This window comes from Sebastes fasciatus, chromosome 23, assembly GCF_043250625.1.
Source record: "Sebastes fasciatus isolate fSebFas1 chromosome 23, fSebFas1.pri, whole genome shotgun sequence".
In the NCBI taxonomy this organism is placed as follows: Eukaryota; Metazoa; Chordata; class Actinopteri; order Perciformes; family Sebastidae; genus Sebastes; species Sebastes fasciatus.
The window spans coordinates 13,212,293-13,233,682 of NC_133817.1; the positions used below are offsets into that span (position 1 = coordinate 13,212,293).

General features: G+C 40.8%; 2 protein-coding genes across 3 annotated transcripts; one reads left to right on the top strand and one right to left on the bottom strand.

Annotated features, from left to right (window-relative positions):
• The first annotated feature begins 279 nt into the window (after positions 1-279).
• Positions 280-4,266, top strand: LOC141761897 (uncharacterized). 2 transcript variants are annotated; one of them, XR_012592661.1, is made up of 5 exons: positions 280-476; positions 1,729-1,822; positions 2,342-2,429; positions 2,507-3,436; positions 3,503-4,266. XR_012592661.1 is itself a non-coding variant. In XM_074625559.1 (4 exons), exons 1-4 carry the CDS (start codon positions 404-406, stop codon positions 3,227-3,229), a joined length of 978 nt encoding a protein of 325 aa, XP_074481660.1. In that variant the 5' UTR covers positions 280-403; the 3' UTR covers positions 3,230-4,266. The 2 variants fall into 2 exon arrangements, 1 of the variants encoding a protein (XP_074481660.1); XM_074625559.1 differs by having other exon boundaries at positions 2,507-4,266.
• Positions 4,267-4,423: 157 nt separating this feature from the next.
• Positions 4,424-19,565, bottom strand: epyc (epiphycan). Its single transcript, XM_074625558.1, has 10 exons — positions 19,153-19,565; positions 16,460-16,671; positions 9,761-9,950; positions 8,980-9,426; positions 8,498-8,680; positions 6,935-7,060; positions 6,560-6,718; positions 6,260-6,462; positions 5,439-5,534; positions 4,424-4,818 (listed from the first exon to the last, which is right to left on the bottom strand). The coding sequence occupies exons 2-10, from the start codon at positions 16,649-16,651 to the stop codon at positions 4,648-4,650; spliced, it is 1,767 nt and encodes a 588-aa protein (XP_074481659.1). The 5' UTR covers positions 16,652-16,671; positions 19,153-19,565; the 3' UTR covers positions 4,424-4,647.
• Between the last annotated feature and the right edge of the window lie 1,825 nt (positions 19,566-21,390).

The window sequence follows — 21,390 nt, forward strand, 5'->3', positions numbered from 1 at the left end:
TCTATCTAAAAGGTCAAAGTGTCATTGTAAACTGTATAGAGGTAAGTGGAGTGCAAAAATGTGCTAAAATATTGTATAGCTGATGTAATATGCAAACCAATTAATAAATAAACAAATTAAATAGTACATTTTAAGAACAATATATTTATATAAACAGAGTAAAGTACACAAAATATACTGCCTATATATCTGATCACATTATTCTGCAGTGTGCTAAAACCTCCACTGCACCACAGTGGCGATAGTGAGCTACTCCCGCCCCTACTCTGTTTAAAACCAGCGAAGAAGAAGAAGAAGAAGAAGCTAGGGTCCCTCTGAAGGAAGAAGGAGAGAGGAGTCTTCTCTGACGAAGGACACTTGATAAAAAGGCTAAAACGAAGAACGGGAGAAAATAGGGATAAAAATGGAAATCAGTGACCACGCTTACACGAGCACCACTTATGATAAAGTCAACCCCGTGGAGTTCACATATAAAAGTAAGTACAGGAAGCAGCATGTTTTAAACAAGCTAGATAGCTAGTACTCATTTAGCTTGGACACCTAGCAAGTAGGCTCCACGGTCAAAGTACCCAAATAAAGCACGCTCTCATTCAACCATTAAAAAGTGACTATAGTTAACCATGTAGTTAAGGCATAGTGTTCAGCCAGCCTCCACTGGTAATGTAGGTTGTATTTGTCTTGTAATGTGTGTCTAAATGAGTATAGACACACCATGAGGCAACAAAATATACGTACTAACACACTTGAGACCTAAAACCTGTTGTAAAGTTCAGCTAAACCAGGATTCTGCAACCTGTAGCTCTTTAGCTCCTCTCCAGTGGCTCCCTGTGGATTTAAAAAAAACAATTGGTGGAAATGAATAACTGTTTCTTGTTTACATTTTCATTTTTATTTATCATTGTTGTAGGTCTATGGTACGATGGAGTAGTAATTTTACGTTTTATTTCCTTTTTTTCTGGTAAAGTTATGACTTTATTCTCGTTATATTCCGACTTTTTTTCTTGTAAAGTTATGACTTTATTCTTGTAATATTATTACTTTTTTTTCTCGTAAAGTTATGACTTTATTCTCGTAATATTACGACTTTGTTTCTCGTTAAATTATGACTTTATTCTCGTAATATTACGACTTTTTTTTTCTCGTAAAGTTACTACTTTATTCTTGTAATATTACGACTTTTTTCTTGCAAAGTTATTTATTTTTTTCTGGTAAAGTTATGACTTTATTCTTGTAATATTACGACTTTTTTTCTCGTAAAGTTTTGACTTTATTCTTGTAATATTATGACTTTTTTTCTCGTAAAGTTATGACTTTATTCTCGTAATATTACGACTTTTTTTTTCTCGTTAAGTTACTACTTTATTCTCGTAATATTACGACTTTTTTCTTGTAAAGTTATGACTTTTTTCTCGTTAAGTTATGACTTTATTCTCGTAATATTACGACTTTTTTTCCCTCAAACTGGCCCTAATACTCTGTAGTACATTGCACTTGGGCCCTCACTGCATTATAACTATATTCTATATACTTAGACTATAAACTGTGTTACCTCCATCACAATGCTCAAATGTTTTGAGGCTCCAGACAGATTTATAATTTTTTTTTTGCCTAAAATGGCTCTTTTGATAGTAAAGGTTGCTGAAATACAGTCTGCACAATGCATAAGTGTTTATTACAGCAGCTCTCATGCAGTCATTTCTAACTGATTTCTTTCTCTCTCCTTCTCAGTGAGTGCAAATGAAATTGAAGACTTTGTAAAGCTGAGGGTTTCCAATAAATACCTCTTCTCTGGAAGGAGAAACACTTCCATGTGGGCATGGAGGTATGCCAGCAAGTTAACGCTCTGAGAGACATTACTGTGTGAACGTAGAAAAAGGTTTAAATTAGGGTGACCAGATCCCAATTAACCTTAATGTGTGACAAAGAGTTTGTGTGGGACAATGTGGGACACCAAGTCTGAGAGGTAGTCTACACATTTTATATAATGTCTAACTTAAATAATAAACATTTATATTCTGCCCCTTATCTTGCAACCTCTCTATGCTCTGCTTGTATGCATCCATAGATCGGCACATCTGATTTTGAGCCGCACGTTGGGCAAAGCGTATAGTGGGACACCTGGTCACCTTAGTCTAAATATGTAGATGTATGAATAAGAAGTACCATAATGGTGTATTCTGCATTCAGAGTTTTTACACTAAGTCAGTATAAAATTCCAAATTATTGATAATATTAACATTTGAGAAGCTGAAACCAGTGACTTTTTGGCATTTCTACTTTAAAACAATGACTGACTGAATCACTAGATTATCCAAATAGTTGACAAACTTTCTATTTCCAGGGCCATCCTGAAACATATGGGCTTGCAACACAAGATGACTCATTGTCAAGCATCCAAAAAATGGGAAAACATGAAGAAAAGATACAAGGTACAGTTTTTAAAAAGAAAATCATTTAGATTAATCAAGCATTTTGACAATTCATTGGCCTCTCTGTTCTTCCTCAGGGGCTAAAGAACCCGCCAGATGGAGTGAAAGTGTTTCCTGAAGCGTGGCCTTATTTCAATCTGATGGACGGCGCCATGGAAGGTCGGCTGGAAGGCAACGCCCCCATCCTCAAGGCCTGCCCCTCCAACGGCATTTTCCCACCCGTCTCCAAACCCAAGAGGAGGAAGATCTCCACGGTGATGAGCTCCCCCGCGGATTCATTAGCAGGCGGGCCGGAGATCGAGGTCTCCCTGAACGGAGACGAGGACGAGGAGGAGGCGGCGGCGGAGGACGTAGACTCCATCATGCAAGAGATGGAGCACGGGCGGGACATGATGGACAGCGAGCGGCAGGTGATGGAGAGGGAGAAGCAGGTGATGGAGAGGGAGAAGCAGGTGATGGAGAGGGAGCGGCTGGTGCTGCAGAGGGAAAGAGCGGCGCTGGACAGGGAGGTCGCCGCTCTGGACCGAGACCGAGCGTCGCTGGACAGAGAGAGGGCGACGCTAGAGAGGGAAAAGGCGGTGATGGAGAGGGAGAGGGCGGTGGTGGAGAAGGAGAGAGATGCTGCGAGCAGGGAGAGGATGGCTCTGGAGCGGGAGAAAGCCAGGCTGGAGAGGCTTTCTGCACCAAAAGAAAGGACTGAGGAGGTTACAGAAGACAGCAGCAAGGCGAAAGACTCGGGCGTCACGGACAGGAAGGAGCAGTTCCTCAACTTGTTTGAAAAACTTATTGAAAATTTTTGATTCTCGGGGGTTGGTCTGTACGACGGAGTATTAGGGCCACATTGAGGGGAAAAAAAATCGGAGATTTCGAGAATAAAGTCATAATATTACGAGAAAAAAAGTCGTAATTTAATGACAATAAAGTCATACTATTTCAAGAAAAAAAAATTGGAATATTGCAAGAATAAAGTCATAACATTACGAGAAAAAAATCGTAATATGATGAGAGTAAAGTCATAACTTTATGAGAAAAAAAAACTTAATTTTACGAGAATAAAGGCATAACTTTATGAGAAAAAAAGTAATTATTATGACTAATATTCTTGAAATCTCAGATTTTTTTCTTTTCCTCAATGTGGCCCTAATACTCCGCCGCAGTTCTGCACAAAACCGTCTCTGAAAAAGCATATTTCTGAGTTTCCACCTTCTGCATCTGCACATAATTCACATTCTTCACCTACAAGTTGTCAATGAAAACGTTGAGCCACTCCCATTTGGAGAGGTCTTCAAAACAACTTTATTCACTTGTGGTTATTCCATACAGAGCACACAATAGCAAGCTATTAGCATTATTCTTAACCCCATCCACAAAATCAACAACCCCCCCCTTCCCAAATCAAACATCGACTCTATAGACATTAAGAGTCTTTGTTATCGGCTATTGTGCACGGTTAAAAACATCACTTTTTGAAATGTAAGATACCAAATATTGCAGTTCATGTAAAAAATCTTTTTTTTTTTTCAGAATATATATTTTTATATTACAGTACAGACTTTACAACAAATGATTGTGTTTAAATGCGTCTTTTATTGCATTAGATACTCAATTTACCTTCCATTAAGCTCCAGCTTCAATAAGTTTACGCTAGTATACATTTCCAAAAAAAGATTTGTCATTAATATTAATATTATTAGTTTTTATTTTTACAAAACAAACATATTTAAACAATATTACTGTATTTTTTTTTCTCGTTTTTTTCACCAGTCGTGAACAGACACTAAACAGACACAAACATGCCATTTGAGGGTTTTTAATAAACTGATTTCTCCGAATGCCACCGGTTGTTTTCTCTTAAATCAAGTTGCGGAACAGTTTGGCTTTTGAGAAAGTTCTTGTGTGTGTGTGTGTGTATGTAATTGTATGTGTGTGTATGCGTTTTGATCTGTGAGAGCGACTGTGTGTGTTGTTGTGTTATGCCTGAAGAAGTATAGAGCAGTGGATCACCAGAATCTGACTCATAATTTATGTGTTTGTGGATGTATATTCCATCCACACAGAGTTTTACTGATCCATAAGTATACGTCAGCAGCACGTTTGTCATTTTAATTGATTGTTTTAGGAGTGATAAATGTCTGCATGTGTGGCTTTGTGTGTCAATATGTACAAAAGATGTGTGCATGTGGTTTGTATTGGTGGGAGTCAGTGTGTGTCTGTGTGGTTAAATGAGATCCCCGATGGGTATGCGAGGCAGGCAGATGTAGGCCTGCGGGGTCCTGCTGAGGTTGACGGGGTTGCCGTCCAGACGGATGTCCTCCAGCGCGTTCCTGATGTAGTTGAAGTCTTTCAGGTTGCAGAACGTGTCCTCGTGCATCATTTGAATATTGTTACGCTGCAACAGAAGATGGAGGAGGGTACATAGATTAGAAGAAGTGTTCCCCAAACCTTTTTTTTTAGTAATCATACATGTCCCCTTCCATTTAGGAACTGGTTCCAGGTTAGTAAGAATATCTGGATTTGTTAAAAGTCAGACATTCAGCTAGTTATCAAGTTTATCATGTATCTGGTAAAACTTTGGGTTTAGTCCTTTGAATGTCAATCTTATAGTAAAGTCTTAATTCTGAAATCTGTTCTGGGCATGCATCTCTGCAAACTGTCGGCTGGTTGGTTTGTGTACAACGCACATAGCTGGACGTAAACAGGCAAGAGGCCGTGTGTCTGTGTGTCGCAAACTGACGTTAAAAAAATGCAATTGAGATGCATATTCTTAATGGCTTTATACGTGTCCAAAGAATGCTACTTAAACTTGAAAAATATCGGCATATCCGACATGTCTTAATCGGAAAATGCTCCATTCGGAAAAAAGGACTAATTCAGAATATCCAAACAGAGTATGCCGTTTACACGGCCTGTATCAAATTAGAAATATTGTCTTATTCGGAATGCACGTAAATGTAGTCACTGTTGACCGGTGGTGGGTAGCGATGAGACATGAGGCCAAAGCAGATGTACCTGTAGGTGTAGAGATCGCAGGCTGTCTGGTAGAGGCACGGGGATGTAGTCAATGTGGTTGTCTGTTAGGTACAGGTACAGCAGGCTCGTCATATCCTGGATACAAGGAGAAAAGATAGAAGTCGTTATTGGCTCAGGCCTTTAGAAAACTTTAAGGAATTCCCAATACATTTTAAAGTAGTCTTGACTTCCCTACATTCAGCCGAGATAGCTGTAATTAACCTTTTGCTTTGATGAACGAGGCATCTATTTGTCCATTTCAGCATTACGATTTTGTCATGAACAGAATATTAATATCACAAGTACTCTGAAATGATATAAATGTAAAACAGAAGTGTGCAATGCAGTATGACAGTATACTGACCAGGACTAGATTTCTGCGATTGGTGCAAGTATTGATGTTTGAGAATTAAATATAAATCGGCCGATGGTATTTTGTTTTTATAGCTGTGACCAGCAGCTCTATAGCTCATTCTGCCGGTCAGTCCACAAAAATGTCCCCACCCTTTGGCAACCACAGTTTTTGTCCTAGGAGGCTGAAATTTGGCATGGAGATCAAGTGTATGTGGCAGTGACAGTGGCCTATAACAAAAAGGTGCATCATTTCTAAATGGATTCTATGGCCAAACCATAGACGGTGGACGTAGTCACCGTGACATCACCCATTGGTTTGTGGACTACTGTTATGAAGCCTCAAGTTCGGCATTTTGGCTATCGCCAGCCATTTCTCATAGACTTCTATACAATCCGATTTCTTTTTGCAACCAGAGGAGTCGCCCCCTGCTGGCTGTTAAGAAGAATGCAAGTTTAAGTGTACGTACTTTGAACGCCTCGTTGTGAATACCCTTGGTACCAATGTTGTTATGGCTGGCATCGACCAGGCTCATGGTCTCTGGGAGAGCGGGCAGCTGTGAGATATGATTTTCTCGAATCACCAGCTCCTCCAGCTCAGGGAGACCCAAGAACGCTCTCTCGTCGACGGACGTGATCTCGTTGGCGGTTAAGTCGATCCTCTTCAGCTTGCCTGGACGGAGGCAAAAAAAAACAACGAAACATCAACTTTTGTATTTGGTTCTGGATATCGCTGGTCTAATATTTATACATTATCCATCCAAACATACTCATGGAGGCGAAGTCGGACTTGTTGATCTTGGTGATTCTGTTGTAGCGGGCGTAGAAGTGAGTGGTGTCTTTGGGGAGAGGTGGAACACTATCCAGCTTCAAGTCATCACAGTAGACCGAACCACCGAGGCACGTGCACAGCAAGCAAGTGGGCATACCTGGAGCACATGGATAAGAAGGAGGAAGAGGAAGGAATAAAATATGAAAAAGTAAGACAATGCATTTCAGAGGACAGTTGGTAGCTAATGAAATCAGCCTTTAGTAATCCACAGGGCGACGTCAATCAAATCAGGATTCAGGGTTTTTGCAGACAAGTTCGGACATTTTTTAATCATCCTCCTCTGAATTCAATACCTGTCTTGTTAAGTACTGACCTTTCCTGTCAATCACAGGCTCGTCAGGCTCGTCGGGCTCGTCAGGCTCCCCAGAGCTCACTGACCCTTCTACACCGCCAGTACCCTCCTGAGGGGTCTCTGGTGTAATCGGAAGCAGCCCCTCCTCTTGTTAGAGACAAGATTAGGTGTTAAAAGAAACAGGTTAGATCAGCATGGACGTGTCTGGCAAACAGCAGCCCACTGTTTGCCTCAGTGATAAGTTACACACAGTATATTAGCAGTGTTAACCAAGTGTTTAAGGCATTTAACTGATGAATGGGAGTTAAATGAAAATGGCATTTTGGGGTTAATGACATGAAATGTGATCTGTGGTGAACACTTTTAGGGAAGTCAGTTCAAATGGCTTTAGTCTTTGTCTTTGGATTGTCAGCTGTCTCTAGGCTAGATAACCACACTGAACTTGGTATAAACATTTATGTGAACAAAGTTCATGCAGTGAATAACTCGCTAAAGTAATGCAACCGTCCCATTTTCGCAGACTAGGTGCCAATGCTGGAGCCAGTTCTCACAATAAATCTTACACCGTTCTAAGCGTTGCCCAGCTAAATCGTCTCTACTCACTTTAAAAGAGTTTCTTGTAAACAAACGCCAAACAATGGCACCCATTCAATCGAATTAAAATTGATTGTCCAGTGCATATGCCAAAACAAGTTTTCTAGCTTTTGGGTTTGTTTCCGTGTATGGTCCAAGGCTTTTCTAGGCTCCAGGAAAGTTTTACAAATATAAAACCTTCATGGATTAAAAATTCATAATACAAAGAGTAATAATTGACATTGTTTGCTGTTGGTGGTGTCCTTTCAAAAGTTTTACAGAAGTCTGTTTTATAATGGTGGGCTAAAATGGTGGGGGAAATGCTTTTCAGGCTGCCCGGGATTGTTGTCGTTGCAGTACCCTGAGTGGCCACTGGGATATATTGGCAGGCTGTTCTCATGCACTGTAATTCGTATATTTACCACAAAACCTAACCAAGTGTTTCAAGCGTATTTGAACCCAATCCACGATCTTTCCTAAACCTAACCAAGCAGTTTTGTTGCCTAAACCTAACCAAGTATTTCAAGCGGATTTTAACCCAATCCACGATCTTTTCCAAAACCTAGCCAAGTAGTTTTATTGCCTAAACCTAACCAAGTAGTTTTGTTGCCCAAAACCTAACCAAGTTCCTTTGAAGACGGAAGTTCATTCTGAAAAGATGTATATAAAACATGTAACGAGCGGAAATTGACACGTGTTGCTGGGCATTCATCACGTTTTGCTGGACATTAGTCAACTGTTGCTGGACATTCGTAGGAAAATACACAAAAATGAGGTACAACTTTTCGTAAGATGTCATACAAACTATTATATGAGGATATGTTGACAGGAGGAAGTGGACAAAACTGACAGACAAGGACCACTTCATAAAAAGATTCATTGGCTGCCTGGCCTAACATCGGCACCTTGTTTTTGGTATAGGCCTACTGTACGTTTTGACGTGTGAGGTATGTACTTGAGTTTCTACCTTGCCTTTAACATATCTCACACAAGTCTAGATTAAATACTGACCTTTATCAGTGTCAGGGACCAGAGTTACCTCAGGGACCTCTGCGTCTCCAGAGCCAGAGACACCAGAAGCCCCAGAGGATCCAGAGAACCCTAAGTCTCCAGAACCTGAAGCTCCTGAGAACTCCCCTGAAGCACCTGATGCCTCGCTAGGGGTAGGCTCGGGAATGAGGGGCAGCTCCTCCTCTTGTTAGAGTCAAGGGTCGGGGTTAGGAGACATGACATTAGGAGGGTGGAAGGTGAGATGGACAATCAATCAACCCATTAACCAATCAATCACACATTAGGTTAGGAGAACATTGATTATGAGTAACACAAATACGATGGCACAGAGTACAACAAATAAGATTATAAGCAAAATCAACATTTAACTACATTTAAAAAGGACGCAGTTAAATGGAATTTAAGACAATACATCAACATAGAGTAAGACACATGAAGAAATAGAGTTGCCACAAGCCTGCCAAACAGGCATCTGTACTAACCTCCAGATATCAATGTTATCCCTGAGTCACCGGACTCACCCGAGTCCCCAGAAACCCCAGAGCTTCCGGAGGCCCCTGAGATCAAGAGATCTCCAGAGAACCCAGAACCAGACTCTTCCCCAGAGCCCAGGGGGATTTCAATGGAAATCCCAGAGCCAAGGTCTCCGGAGGCTCCAGAAGTATCCCCGGACCCTGAGAGATCCCCAGATATCAAGATATCCCCAGATACCAAGAATTCTCCAGATCCCCCAGAGCTGAGGAGCTCCTCAGAGTCTCCGGAGATCAGGACAATATCACCAGAACCCCCAGAGCCGCCGGAGAAGAGCAGGTCTCCTGAGTCTCCCGACCCAGAAGCCCCAGAGGCTCCCGAGGCCCCAGACCCTACGGAGCCCCCAAAATCCCCGGACACATGAAGGATGTCAATGGGCGTCAGACGCAGCTCCACCTCTTGTTAGAGACAAGATTAGGTATTAATAAACAGACAGATGAAATGGATCAGCTCACAATGATGATCAGGTTAAGTAGTCAAATGGTGACACAGTGATTGAAAAGGACACATTTAACCATTAGCAGCTAGTTAAATGGAAGACATGCATATGGAAAAAGATGATTGTTGAAGATGTAGACGATGAGATTAGAGAACAGATTTTTGTTTTGGATGTTTTTGTCATTATGGGTGATGCTGCTTTTACAACTCCGAAGGCCCCAGAGAGCAGTAGAGCAAGGCCCTCTCTTAAACCCAGTGAACTTTCTATGGTTAAGGGTGTGTGCTTTTTCAGACCTTTCTGTGTGTCTGGGCCCATGAGAACCCCAGATCCCCCTGAACCCTGAGGGGTGAGCTGGGGTGTTAGGGGCAACTCTTCCTCCTCCTCTTCCTCCTCCTCCTCCTCTTCTTCTACTTGTTCTTCCTCCAGCGAGGCCTCGGGTACAGGGTAGTTATAGTCAGGTGGGGCCAGTGTTCCAATCTCTATCTGAGGGAAAGACAGTGGCAGTGAGTCAAAAGTGTATGAGTTTGACTTGAGATCGAGCATCAGAAAAGTGATATTTCATGTTTTTCTTACTCTGTGCATGAAATAAAACTCCAAAGTAAGCATTTGGCTGTGTGTTGTGTTCCATTTTGCTCATCCTGATTTGAATTTTCCAAGAGGTAAGCAAAAATACAGCCCAAGACCTTTTGCTCTATTCCAAAATATTTTCTTTTATACATTTTATTTATAGTGGTTTTGCATACATAATAAAACAAAGAAGACAATACATACTTAAACTAATGAACACAGTGAACCTCCCCTGAATAAATAAAGGTGAAAAAAAAGTAAAAAAACAAATATAATAAAAAATATATAAATATGTAATAATAACAATAATAATTATAATAATAATAATACATATATGAATAAATTATAATTACATTAAAACCCATCCCATTACCTCCCACCGTGATAAAAATAAATAAAATAAAATAAAAAATATTAAGGAATTATGTATATATATATATAGATTAAAATAAAATAAAATAGTTAACCTATACATTTCAATATTTGGTAAACTCTAAGATACCATCATAATTAAGGAATTTAAGGAAAGTTGGAAGCCAGTGTAACAAAAGTGACAGATCTGCTGTATAGACCTTTTCATTGCCATTCTGTTTTTAGGGCAACAGCTTTGGTCCAAGGTTACATCCTGTCAGCACCAGGAAACACAAAGGGGCCCATTTAGAAAGTTTATGTTGTCAAGTTTGTCTAGACCTTTTCAAACTTCACCACATAAACTTTCTAAATAGATCCCTTTGTATTTCCTGTTGCTATGCTTGTTAATGCAGTAGCTGACAGGAAGTGATCTTGGACCAAAGTTTTTCCCTTAGCAACAGAATAGCAATGAAAAAGTCTAACAAATCATAATGCTGAGCAGATGATACAGCCTGGTCATTAAAAATTATACCAATGCTTTCAATAGATCAAAAAGAAAACTGGCGTTGGAGGGCAACATGCAAAATGTTTGACATCTCAATGAAAAGTGGGATCATGCTGTGTAGCAGGACTTCTGCACCACGTAATCCAGAAAGGACATTTTACTTGACAGTCAATGCATTTAATGAATGCAAATGTGGAAAATTGAAATGTTTGCATTCGTTAATTTGTCAACACCTATTACCAACTATCATTTCAACAACAGCATTAATCAAGAAACACTGCTCTATCCATACTATACTGGCACCAATGTCTCTTGATATCCCATTTGGTATTTAGTCCATCTTAAGCAAAAGTATTGATCACATCCATTATACAACATTCACCCTTTCTATCTACATGTATTATAAGCAGGGATATAAAGGTCAAGACCTTTTAGGTGCTAAGTAAAAAAACAATTACAACCCTCTGTGATCATCACAGGACAAATACAGTAGAATTTGGCATTGTCGTCATGTAGTTTGAGTACAAGTGGATGCAGGAAATGGAGGATGGATTGACGATACAAGGCAGGCAAGTCTGTGAAATCTCACACCAGTCTCCAGAACTGAGACAATATGATCTGAGGTGACACAGTCTGTAGCAAGGACCAAAACAATGAACCATGAGACTCTCAGCATCTCCATCTCCACCACTAGATGGCAGCAAAGTGTACAGATTTAACTATCCAGAGACAGCAATGGCTGCTCAGATGCAACCTCCATGATAGACCGTAGAAGACATTTTTGTAGTAGAAGTGATAAAGTGATTAACCTCTCCACTCGCAACCAACAATAACTGCTCTTTGAGTGTATGAAATGTGTTTTCCATATCAAAAGATATACCAAAGAGCATTGGCAGATATCTTGCCATCTACTGTGCCACAAGAGTTTCTGTTTTTAGACTTTATATGGATTCGGTTTGGAACTCTTGTTTATATCTACTTGGTTATGAACTGAAAGATACTTACAAATCACTTTTTTTGTGAGAACAGGAAATGGTTCAACCTCTGACATTAAATTTTGTAGTGTTTATTGAAAGGTTTTCAAATCATCCCATGTGAAGAAGAAGGATATATTTTACCCTAAACTTGCTGTATGTTGCTTTTTGATAAACTTAAGGACTAGACAATCTGCGGAGAGTGCATCCAAGTGCATGGACGTGTCCATGTTAATGTCTCTTCTACCTCAAAAATATCAAATTACTTTATAAACAAAGGCTTAGCAGCATTTATGTTAGGAAATAAATGAAAAGACGGCTCCGCCAAACTGACCAAGCTTTATGAATTACAGTGCTTTGTGGTTCCTTCATTAAAAGCTTCAGGTATATCCATCACGGCATTATAATTGCATTTACAGTCATTGCAGTTGCTGTTTGATGTTTCATCAAACCTGCAGTTCTACCATCCTCCAGACGAGGGCAATGAACGCCCACAGGTAATACCTGACACTCTCTCAACGCCCAACAGGCTGACTCAACCCTCCAAACAAGGAATGGTCCTTGTGGAACCAAGACACACATGGTAGCTGCACGAAATCCATATTTTTCAGCTACTTTCGACCACAGTAATCAGAGTCGAGAGGAATCAAAACTGTACATCAGTACAATAAATCGAGTCAACCAAAGTACAGCCTTTCAGTGATAGGCTACAATAAATATAACTGAGAAAAAAAGTCATGCAGAGACTTTAAAATGCAGCAATGAAAAGATGTCCAGTCACATTTTAAAGCTTGGCAGAGACACAGTTTGGGATACAACAAGGTAGGCCTTTGAAAAGTGTTGCACAGAGTTTGCTCGCTGCAGCTCTCCCCTTCATTTCCCCCTTTCCCCAAAGCAAACATATACACCCGAGGGGAAAGAAGAGGCGAAAGGCTGGCAACTAAAAATACTGAAAAAAAAGAAGCTCTGGAAACAGCATGGGAATACAGAATGCACAGGGAGAGACGTTGAATGCGAGCATCAAGCTGATGCCAAATGGTATGTCGCTGCTGTAGTAGGCTATATAGTGTGTCAGTCAGTAGGTGCATTCAGCACAGTACGTTTTAGACTTAATCTTTCCAAAAAATCCTCACACTGGTTCACCAGCTGCTTCCTTTACAATAAACAAAATGACAGGATGATTTGCTAAAGTCATCCCATCTCATGGTTCATCCCCAGATAGCCTACTATACAGCATGTACAATATCAAGTTAATGCATATAAAGTCTTGAGTCCAATGAGAAGCCATGTGGCAAATTCAATCCTTGCACTTTGCATCTTAAAGGAATAGTACAACATTTTGGGAAATAGCCTATACGCCTATTCGCTTTCTTGCCAAGAGTTAGATGAGAAGATTGATGACAGTCAAGTCTGTAGGTAAATACCAACGCCGGCTGCAGTAACTGCCCAAAGTCTGTTAAACCTCAGTCGTTTTTGGACGGATTAAACAAACGAAGTATATTGTGTTAATTATTGAGCTTTTGAGTTTCTGGAAGGCAGATTTTGTTGCCTTTGGAAAGAGCATGGCTAGCTGTTTCCCCCGAATTCCAGTCTTTATGCTTAGCTAAGATAGCACTGTACCATAGACTGTATATAAGAAATGGACGTAGTCACCGTGACGTCACCCATTGGTTTGTGGACTGACGTTTTGAAGCCTCGAATTTGGCATTTTGGTTGTCGCCATCTTGTTTTTTTGCAACCAGAAGTGGCACGAGAGGGTGGAGCTAAGTACAACTGAACGCTGAACAAGACATTTTTAGGCGAACAAAATGTTATAATTAACTTTCATGAACTGACCGGACAACGCTGTGATAGAGACCTGTCAATCACAAGGTAGCCACGCCCTAAAGCATACCCTGCTTTATGGTCTATTTGACTCTAAATGGGACCATAGTTTACCAAATGAACATCATGCTGTATTGAAGAAGACTTGAAACTAGTGATTGAGAATATAAACTCATGTTTACAATGTGAGGTTTACTGAGGTAATAAATCAAGTGAGAAGTAGGCTTATTTTCTCATAGACTTTTATACAATCAGACTTCTTTTTGCAACCAGAGGCATCGCCCCCTGCTGACTGTTAGAAAGAATGCAAGTTTAAGGCACTTCAGCATTGGCTTCACTTTTCAGACATTGAGGTTGCCTGCTGGTATTTAACGCACAAACATGAGAGTGGTATCGATCTTCTGATATAACTCTCGACAAGATATTATTTAATATAAAGTGGCAAGATTGTGGATGGATTTAGTTGTTGGAGCAAATGAAGAACTCCAGGTGATCGACAAGATAAGTGCTTACTATATACAATAATACAATCCGCTTGAGAAATTACCTCAGAGTTTAATACCTGAGCTGCTAAAGTCTGATTCAAAAGGATGAAAGGCCGATTGAATGTCTTGGTGAAACTAAGAAGACGCCTACGCAAATCTAGAAACTGGTGATTAAAGCATTTGAATGCAGCAGACTGAAGACGATTTGCTTGGATAACATCGCAGATCGCAGATGAGCCTTTACTGCTCTCAAAAGAGACAAGCCCCGAGGAGAAAGAGGAGAAATACCAACAGTGGAAAGCAAAGAGTCAGCATTCCAGAGGTGTGGAGGCGACCATCGCTTCATCTCTCCCCTGACATCTGATATGTGTGTGTGAATAAAATCCATTTTATCTCCTCTCTTCTTACAGTCTATCTGAGGAGATGCCCTATCACCTTGTGCAAAACAAAACAACATGACAAATCCTTGCAATATGCTATTTCTCAACACGAAAGGCTGCAAAACTTTGTGTTTATTCAGTGTGAACAACAAGCTGGGAAAGATTCTAGTAACTCTACTGTTTCCCCTCTTCCCGTTCCCACAAACTCCCACAAAATCTTATGCAATGTGCTGTGTCATATCCAGGCTTGTTAAACAGAGAGACATTATCAAAACCAGTCCACTGCAACCACTTTCCCACACTGAACCCTGTCATGTGTAACACTCAGCTAGCTGTAAAACTTGATTGCACAACATGATTAAATCATTTTAAATAGTAGGCTCTAGGCAGAAGGCTGTTGCACCTTTTTTTGTGAATAATTCACTGCTTTATGTCGTTAGTTCTGCTACATTTTGTCATGTCTGCTAGATCTGTATTGTGGGATTGCTCTCAGATAACAGCAGTGGTGTGAGTGCAACCCACATCAGGTTTAAGTTAAACCGCTGGCTCAGAAGAAGCCTGCTGAAAATACGAGATCTTGACATTGCCCTGGCCTAATTTCCGTGTTACAAAGAGAGGTATAAACGGTAACATGGCTATAGCTTGCTATCCCAGCGTGCCCTGCATGCAGTCTTGCCACATCACACTCAACTTGAGCCTGATTTAAAGGGCACTTCTGGACTCCATCATCCAGCCGATAACCCTTTCTGCCTCTTGTCTCCACTCATCTTTTAAAAGCTGTTGTGCTTAGAGGTATTTGAGTAGAATGAGAAAAGTCCCTGAGGTCCTTGAAGTTTGAGCACATGCAGATCATGCTCCATCTGAGTTTCCTGCATTATCTCTCTTTACCGGTTACTGATAGAAATAATATTTATTGTGGGAGCAGCTTGGTAGCCAAGTGGTTGGGGCCGTTGTTGCATGTCATACCCCTCTCTCTCTCTCTCTCTCTCTTCCCCATTTGTACACTGTCATCTGTCACATGAAATGGCCAAATTATGTTAAAATAAATAAATAAATAAATAATAATAATAATAATAATAGTAATAATAATAATAATAATAATAATAATAATAATAATAATAATAATAATAATAATAATAAATACATGTGTATATATATATTGTAATTGCTTGAATGTAAAGTCAAAAAAGAAAAACAACAACAACAACAAATAAATCAATCAAATAAAACAAAAATATTTGGCTGCTCCATCCTCCATTTTTGCAGGCAAATAAAATATATATCCATCATTGGGGCATAAATATTGTTTGATTCCACGTATAACAAAATACTCCAGATTCAGAAGAATTCAGCCTGTGGAGACTCTATTGCACGCTACCTAAATGGTGGCTGGCCAAGAGGTATAAAAGTGGAATATTTTGGCCACAGTAGTGCATAAAGCCGGAGAGCAGTTTGTCCATTTTCCAAATGGCCGCCATTGGAATCGACAGGATGCCTCTCTGCTTCATGAACCTGGTGACCTCGGTACAAAACCAGCCAATTGGCCGTCACGGCTGTGATTTGTGCGATCGGAAGAAAATCTGGAATTCTGGGAACTGTAGCAGCCTGCATGTTTTAAAATTGTATATCATGTTGATGTGATATCATTTATACTTCTCCGCAACCTTTCCAGCAATCACTCAACTTCATATGGGTGAAATGTTGCATAAGTTAGTTAGGCATCAGCAACTCAACTCATTTACTTGAACTGCCAATTAAAGGTGCAATATAAGAAAGATAAATCATAATAATATAAATGTAAATGTTGTAAAAACACAAGGGTTTCCTTTGTAATGACAGTTGGGGCTGTACAATTAAAGACCAGGGTGTTTGAATGTTGATGGCCTTGACCGACACAGTTTCTTACCTGAGGATCATCGATCGTCAGCCCATCTTCGTAGTCATAGATATCCTGGTTCTCCAAATTTAAATTGTCTAGATCCACATCATAGTTGACACTGTCGTACGAGTCCAAGTCCACTTGTCGGGAAAACCTGGGGCCGGCCACCGCTGCTTTGAGGACGAAGAGTCCCAACACAAGCCGCACGAGCATCCTCATACTGGAGTCCACCTTGACACCTGACAGAGAGATGTAAAGTCAGAAGGAGGAACATCGAAAGGTGATTTTTCACTTGTTCATTGTGTTATTTATTGTTATTTTCCCCTTGTAACTAGTAAAATGCTTAAGTGAAAAAAGAACGACCATTCAGAAATTGACTTTCTTTATTATATATTTACTGCTACAGTACAAAAGCATCTGCTGTAGGTGCCCTTCAACAAGGCATGTCTTCATGATATTATAACCAGCCTGTATGGTACAACAGAGCAGGTCTTGACATTGTGTCACATCACTAAGGTCAGTGATTTCATTACTGAGGTGCAGACAGCTGGAGGGATCGAAATATGAGGGCCTCTTGCCTCGCTGTAGCCAGAGGCCTCACTGTTCCAGGGAGCAGCCATCTTGGCTCAAATCAGTGCACGCCTGTGGCGTGTCAAAGGTCAGGAGTCAGAGTTGATCTGATAAGGAATGCTGTTTGACCAGTCTGTTGTGCTAGACACTTCTAAAAAATCTACTTTCAGCTTGTAGGATTTTTGTTTTTTGGTCACTTCTTTTCCAATAAATTTTCAAAGTCGTTAAAGTGTTTTTGGCTTATTTTCCCCAATCACACCAAAATGGCTTTGGCAGAAACATGCAGCAAAATTCTTGGCAACAAACTTGAAATGAAGGCACAGACAAGAGTTTCTACTTGAATCTAAAATTAGCGTGTATGATTTTCACTGGGTGCACATCTACCGTGCACTACCCTGACCCAGATAGCTGCTGCTCATAATCTCGTTTTATTTCCTCCGCAGAACAGACCTGCTAAGCTTAGCGAGGTTGGTTGAGTTCATGAAGTGGGAAGTGCTAATACGATTAGCATATGTTAATTACCGCAGACATTAGGGCGTAGGAATTATTCATCTGTCAGTAGAGGTATTTCACATGAACAGCAGGTGTAGCCACACATGTGAGCAGGCAGGCCTGAGATGGGCGATGTGAAACCCAAGAAAAGAAGAAGAGTTTTAAAGAGAGTCCTCTAGGCCGGGGCAGAGAAACGGAGAGCGAGGGGAAGGGAAGAAAAGAGTGAGACAGGGAGAGAGAGAGAGAGAGACGTGGACAAGATGTTGGCCCTCAGGGATAGATGGAGAGAGCGAGAGAGAGAGAGAGAGAGAGAGAGAGAGAGACAGGTCTCTAAGCTAACTCGACCCCTCGCCCTTTACAGAGGGCCTTTATGAGGCCCGGTCGCTGCCTGTCTCAGCACTCAAACTCCAAATTCCACCGAGGTTTGTGGACAGGATGGCAGCGTGTTACGGCTGCAACGAAAAGCTTCATTCACACACACACACACATACACATTCACGCACACACACACACACACACACACACACACACACACACACACACACACACACACACACACACACACACACACACACACACACTTGGTAAGACACATCCTCTCACAGATGCACACTCTGTCTTAACACACCTATCTTTCAGAGAGAGAAAATTGAGCTGCTATTTTTGGTGATGAGGGCAGATATATAAAACAAAAACCCACACACCTTCACAGGTTATTTAAGTTCCTGAATCAAATCTTTGTTGATATCAGAGGGGTTAGATTAATCATGCAAATCAATTATCTCTGGGAAATGTCCAACATGAACTGAGTGCACCCTGCTGAGAAAACAGGTTTAGCATCCTCGCTGAAATAGCCCTTCTGTCACAAGGCTATATGAAATCCAGCACGGTTACACTGAAAGAGGGACTATATGCTGGAGACAGAGGTGTGCTTATACAGGCCATCACAGTGTACAGTGTGTGGAAACCGTGTATGTGTGTAGCCTCCAGACTACCTCCGTGTTATGCTTGGCTTTGCGTTGGGCATTCCTGATATCCACTGATTCTACCTTTATAAGCAAACTTGACAAGCGTCCCTTTGCTACAGGACAGGTTGCACAACAAACTGGCGTATTTGTATCACAAAAAAAAGGGTTTAAAGGGAACTTTAAGCGGGTAACAACAATATAAGTAAGTAACAAAAATAATATGAAATGCATAAAAATTATATAAACAACAAATTGTCATCACACTCTGAAATTGGAGGGAGGCATATTTGTTTTTTAGCAAAACATTTACAAAAAAAAGTTCAAGACTTGTATAACCTCTTGAGGCAAAAATTCATGCATGCTTGCTTGATTACATATTGCACAAAAAGACTGCTGCAGCTGTCAAAACTGCAAAATAAGTCACCAGGGTTGTCAATAATCCCAAAAGAAAACACCTGTCACACCTGAATCACACCTACTGAAGCTTAAAGAACTACCAGCCACACACATCACAACCACTAAGATCGCCAAAGGACGACACATTTCAGTCACCAAAGCAAATCCCTGAGTGAAAATAAAGCAGCTGCACCGCCAACCAATTAGCCAAGACTCCAAGGCTCCTGACTAGCAGTGTTTTTTGGAGCCTGATCCCCTCGACTATACCTGAAGATAGCACCAAGGAACGCTTACCTCTGTCTCCTGCTTTCCCGAATGGTCCCTTCAGCCGTGATGGAGATGCTGAGGGCTCCGGGACCTGGCCAATGGTGAGAGGTCGCTCAGGGTGCCTTGAAGAGGGGAGGGTGTGAAGTGTGTGAAAGGTGTAGGTGTGTGTGTGTGTGTGCGTGAATGTGACGAGTGTGTGTGTGTATGTGTATAGGTCTGTGCGGACCTGAGTGCCCCTGCCGCTTATGTGTGAAGGTAGGCACTGAGACTGATTGGACCAGAGCACGTTGCTTTTGGTCAGTCGGAGAGTGCACCCACCCCACAGCGACGTACACCCACATGCACGACCCTCTCAAACACACACACACACACACATATACAGACACACAGAGAGAAAGAGAGAGCCCCCCCTCAATGGCAAAATACCTTTTTTATCCCCTACAAGAGTATCCTTTATTTTTCTTTACTCAAAATCAGACTGGAATATTTGTCCGCCTTTTCCTGAGGTGAAACTCTGGCATGTGTTGCTTTCATGTATGGGGGGGATCCACGGGGCCCTTGTACACAATGGGAGCTCTGTGAGGAGCCCCTGTTAGCATGGTGCTGAGAGGAAGTCCCCGCTTGGAGGAAGGCCTCTATACCCTCCCTTTCGGTTGAAGCTGCTTTCTCTTCGCTAAACGTTCTGCCTTAACTACAGATTTGAGTTGAGTCGTGGGATACTATGACATGACTTCACGGAGAATGAGCTGATCTGAGCCGAGACCCGAGGGAAGTGGTTCTTTTGCAGTTCTGTACCGATGCTACACATCTTCAATGTGCATTGTTAAAACCAAAAAAAATAGGACACACAGGATGCAACTTGCAAGCTTTGCTCTGTCAGCTTTATTTGGCCACGATTTTGTCTCAAGCTGCCCACCCGTCTCTCTCTCACTCCCATGGTAACTCTAGACCTTTTGATGAGTGAGGGGAAAAGGACGTAGCGGTAAAGCCAGAAATCCTTCTGCACCTGCCGTATAGGCTGGGATTTATATTCAGGGCTTCTTCTGCCAAGAATTCTGAAAAGACAAAGGACTGAATAACCCAAATATCTTGACACAATGATTGACGCACAGTGGATGACACAGTTCATTGTAAAGAGCCGCAGAAGTCCTGCAGTGTCGGTCCAACTCTGTAGAAGCATTCATCTAGTGAGTACCAGCAGAAACATGGATTGTTTTTGAGCGTTATTTCTAGAGCTAGGGTCGGGCATATATAAAATCCGCTCGATCTATTATTATTTATTTTTTTCGATGATTAGAGTTATTATTGCCAGATCAGATAGATAGTTTCCAGCCCAATCACAACGTAATACCCGCCCAATTCAATAAAATCCAGCCCAAATCATAACCTTGCCAGAAACCTGTGTAAAACCATTACATGCGCAATACAAAGCACATCATAAGTGTACAAAGCCTCATATCAAATAACCAAAGATAAAATGTTAGATAAATAAATCAATCAAGTATCAAGTCAATGATAATCGCGTCAAAGTGAATAAACCCTAACGACGATTGAATACAACTTATATCAATCAAATATTTCTCAAATTAAATGAGTCAATAATATGTGAGTAAAGGGAACTGAATTTTGTATTTGTTTTTGACCATAAATTGACAGCTTGTTTGGTAATATTGTTTTCACAATATTTTCAAACCCCGCCAAACGTTGAAAAAGCCCAAGTCAATCAAAAGTAGCCCAAATGGGTGGAAACCAGCCCAATCTGGTAACACTGCATGTACAAAAGGTTATTTTCAATCTGTATGTTTTAAACATGCATATTGGCAGGTGGTGCAGGTCTTTTATTATTCTTGCTCAACTGTTTTGCACACGAAACCCTAAAAAAATTGACATATTAATCATATTTTTCATTTCGTCCCCAGGCAAATATAAGCTCTATCTGGAGACTTCAAACTTTTGGACAGAAGAACAAATGATTGGGAGTAGGAAGTTCTGATCCATGAATGTTATTTCACGGTAATGTAATTTCTTAGCTCAAAAGGGTGTGAACCGGTCATTCAAGACAGACGCACAAAACATTTGTGTTATAGCTACACAGTTCATCTAATGGGAGTCTACTGTTACTTGGTTTATTGGTTTATGTGGATGATGATCTACTGTATGTTCACTAGTATCATGTACAATTACATTTAGGTTACATTCAAATGTTATGTAAATGCTGTAGTTGTAAAAAAAAAAAAAAAGACAAAATTATACCGGGGTTCATTT

Excerpts from the sequence above, each read along its gene's own strand:
- LOC141761897 (XM_074625559.1), top strand. The coding sequence starts at position 404 with ATGGAAATCAGTGACCACGCTTACACGAGCACCACTTATGATAAAGTC. Across the intron at positions 1,823-2,341 it reads ACTTCCATGTGGGCATGGAG|GGCCATCCTGAAACATATGG; the intron begins GTATGCCAGCAA and ends TTCTATTTCCAG. Across the intron at positions 2,430-2,506 it reads ACATGAAGAAAAGATACAAG|GGGCTAAAGAACCCGCCAGA; the intron begins GTACAGTTTTTA and ends GTTCTTCCTCAG.
- epyc (XM_074625558.1), bottom strand. The coding sequence starts at position 16,651 with ATGAGGATGCTCGTGCGGCTTGTGTTGGGACTCTTCGTCCTCAAAGCA. Across the intron at positions 6,719-6,934 it reads GCCTGTGATTGACAGGAAAG|GTATGCCCACTTGCTTGCTG; the intron begins GTCAGTACTTAA and ends CATGTGCTCCAG. Across the intron at positions 5,535-6,259 it reads TTCACAACGAGGCGTTCAAA|GATATGACGAGCCTGCTGTA; the intron begins GTACGTACACTT and ends CCTTGTATCCAG.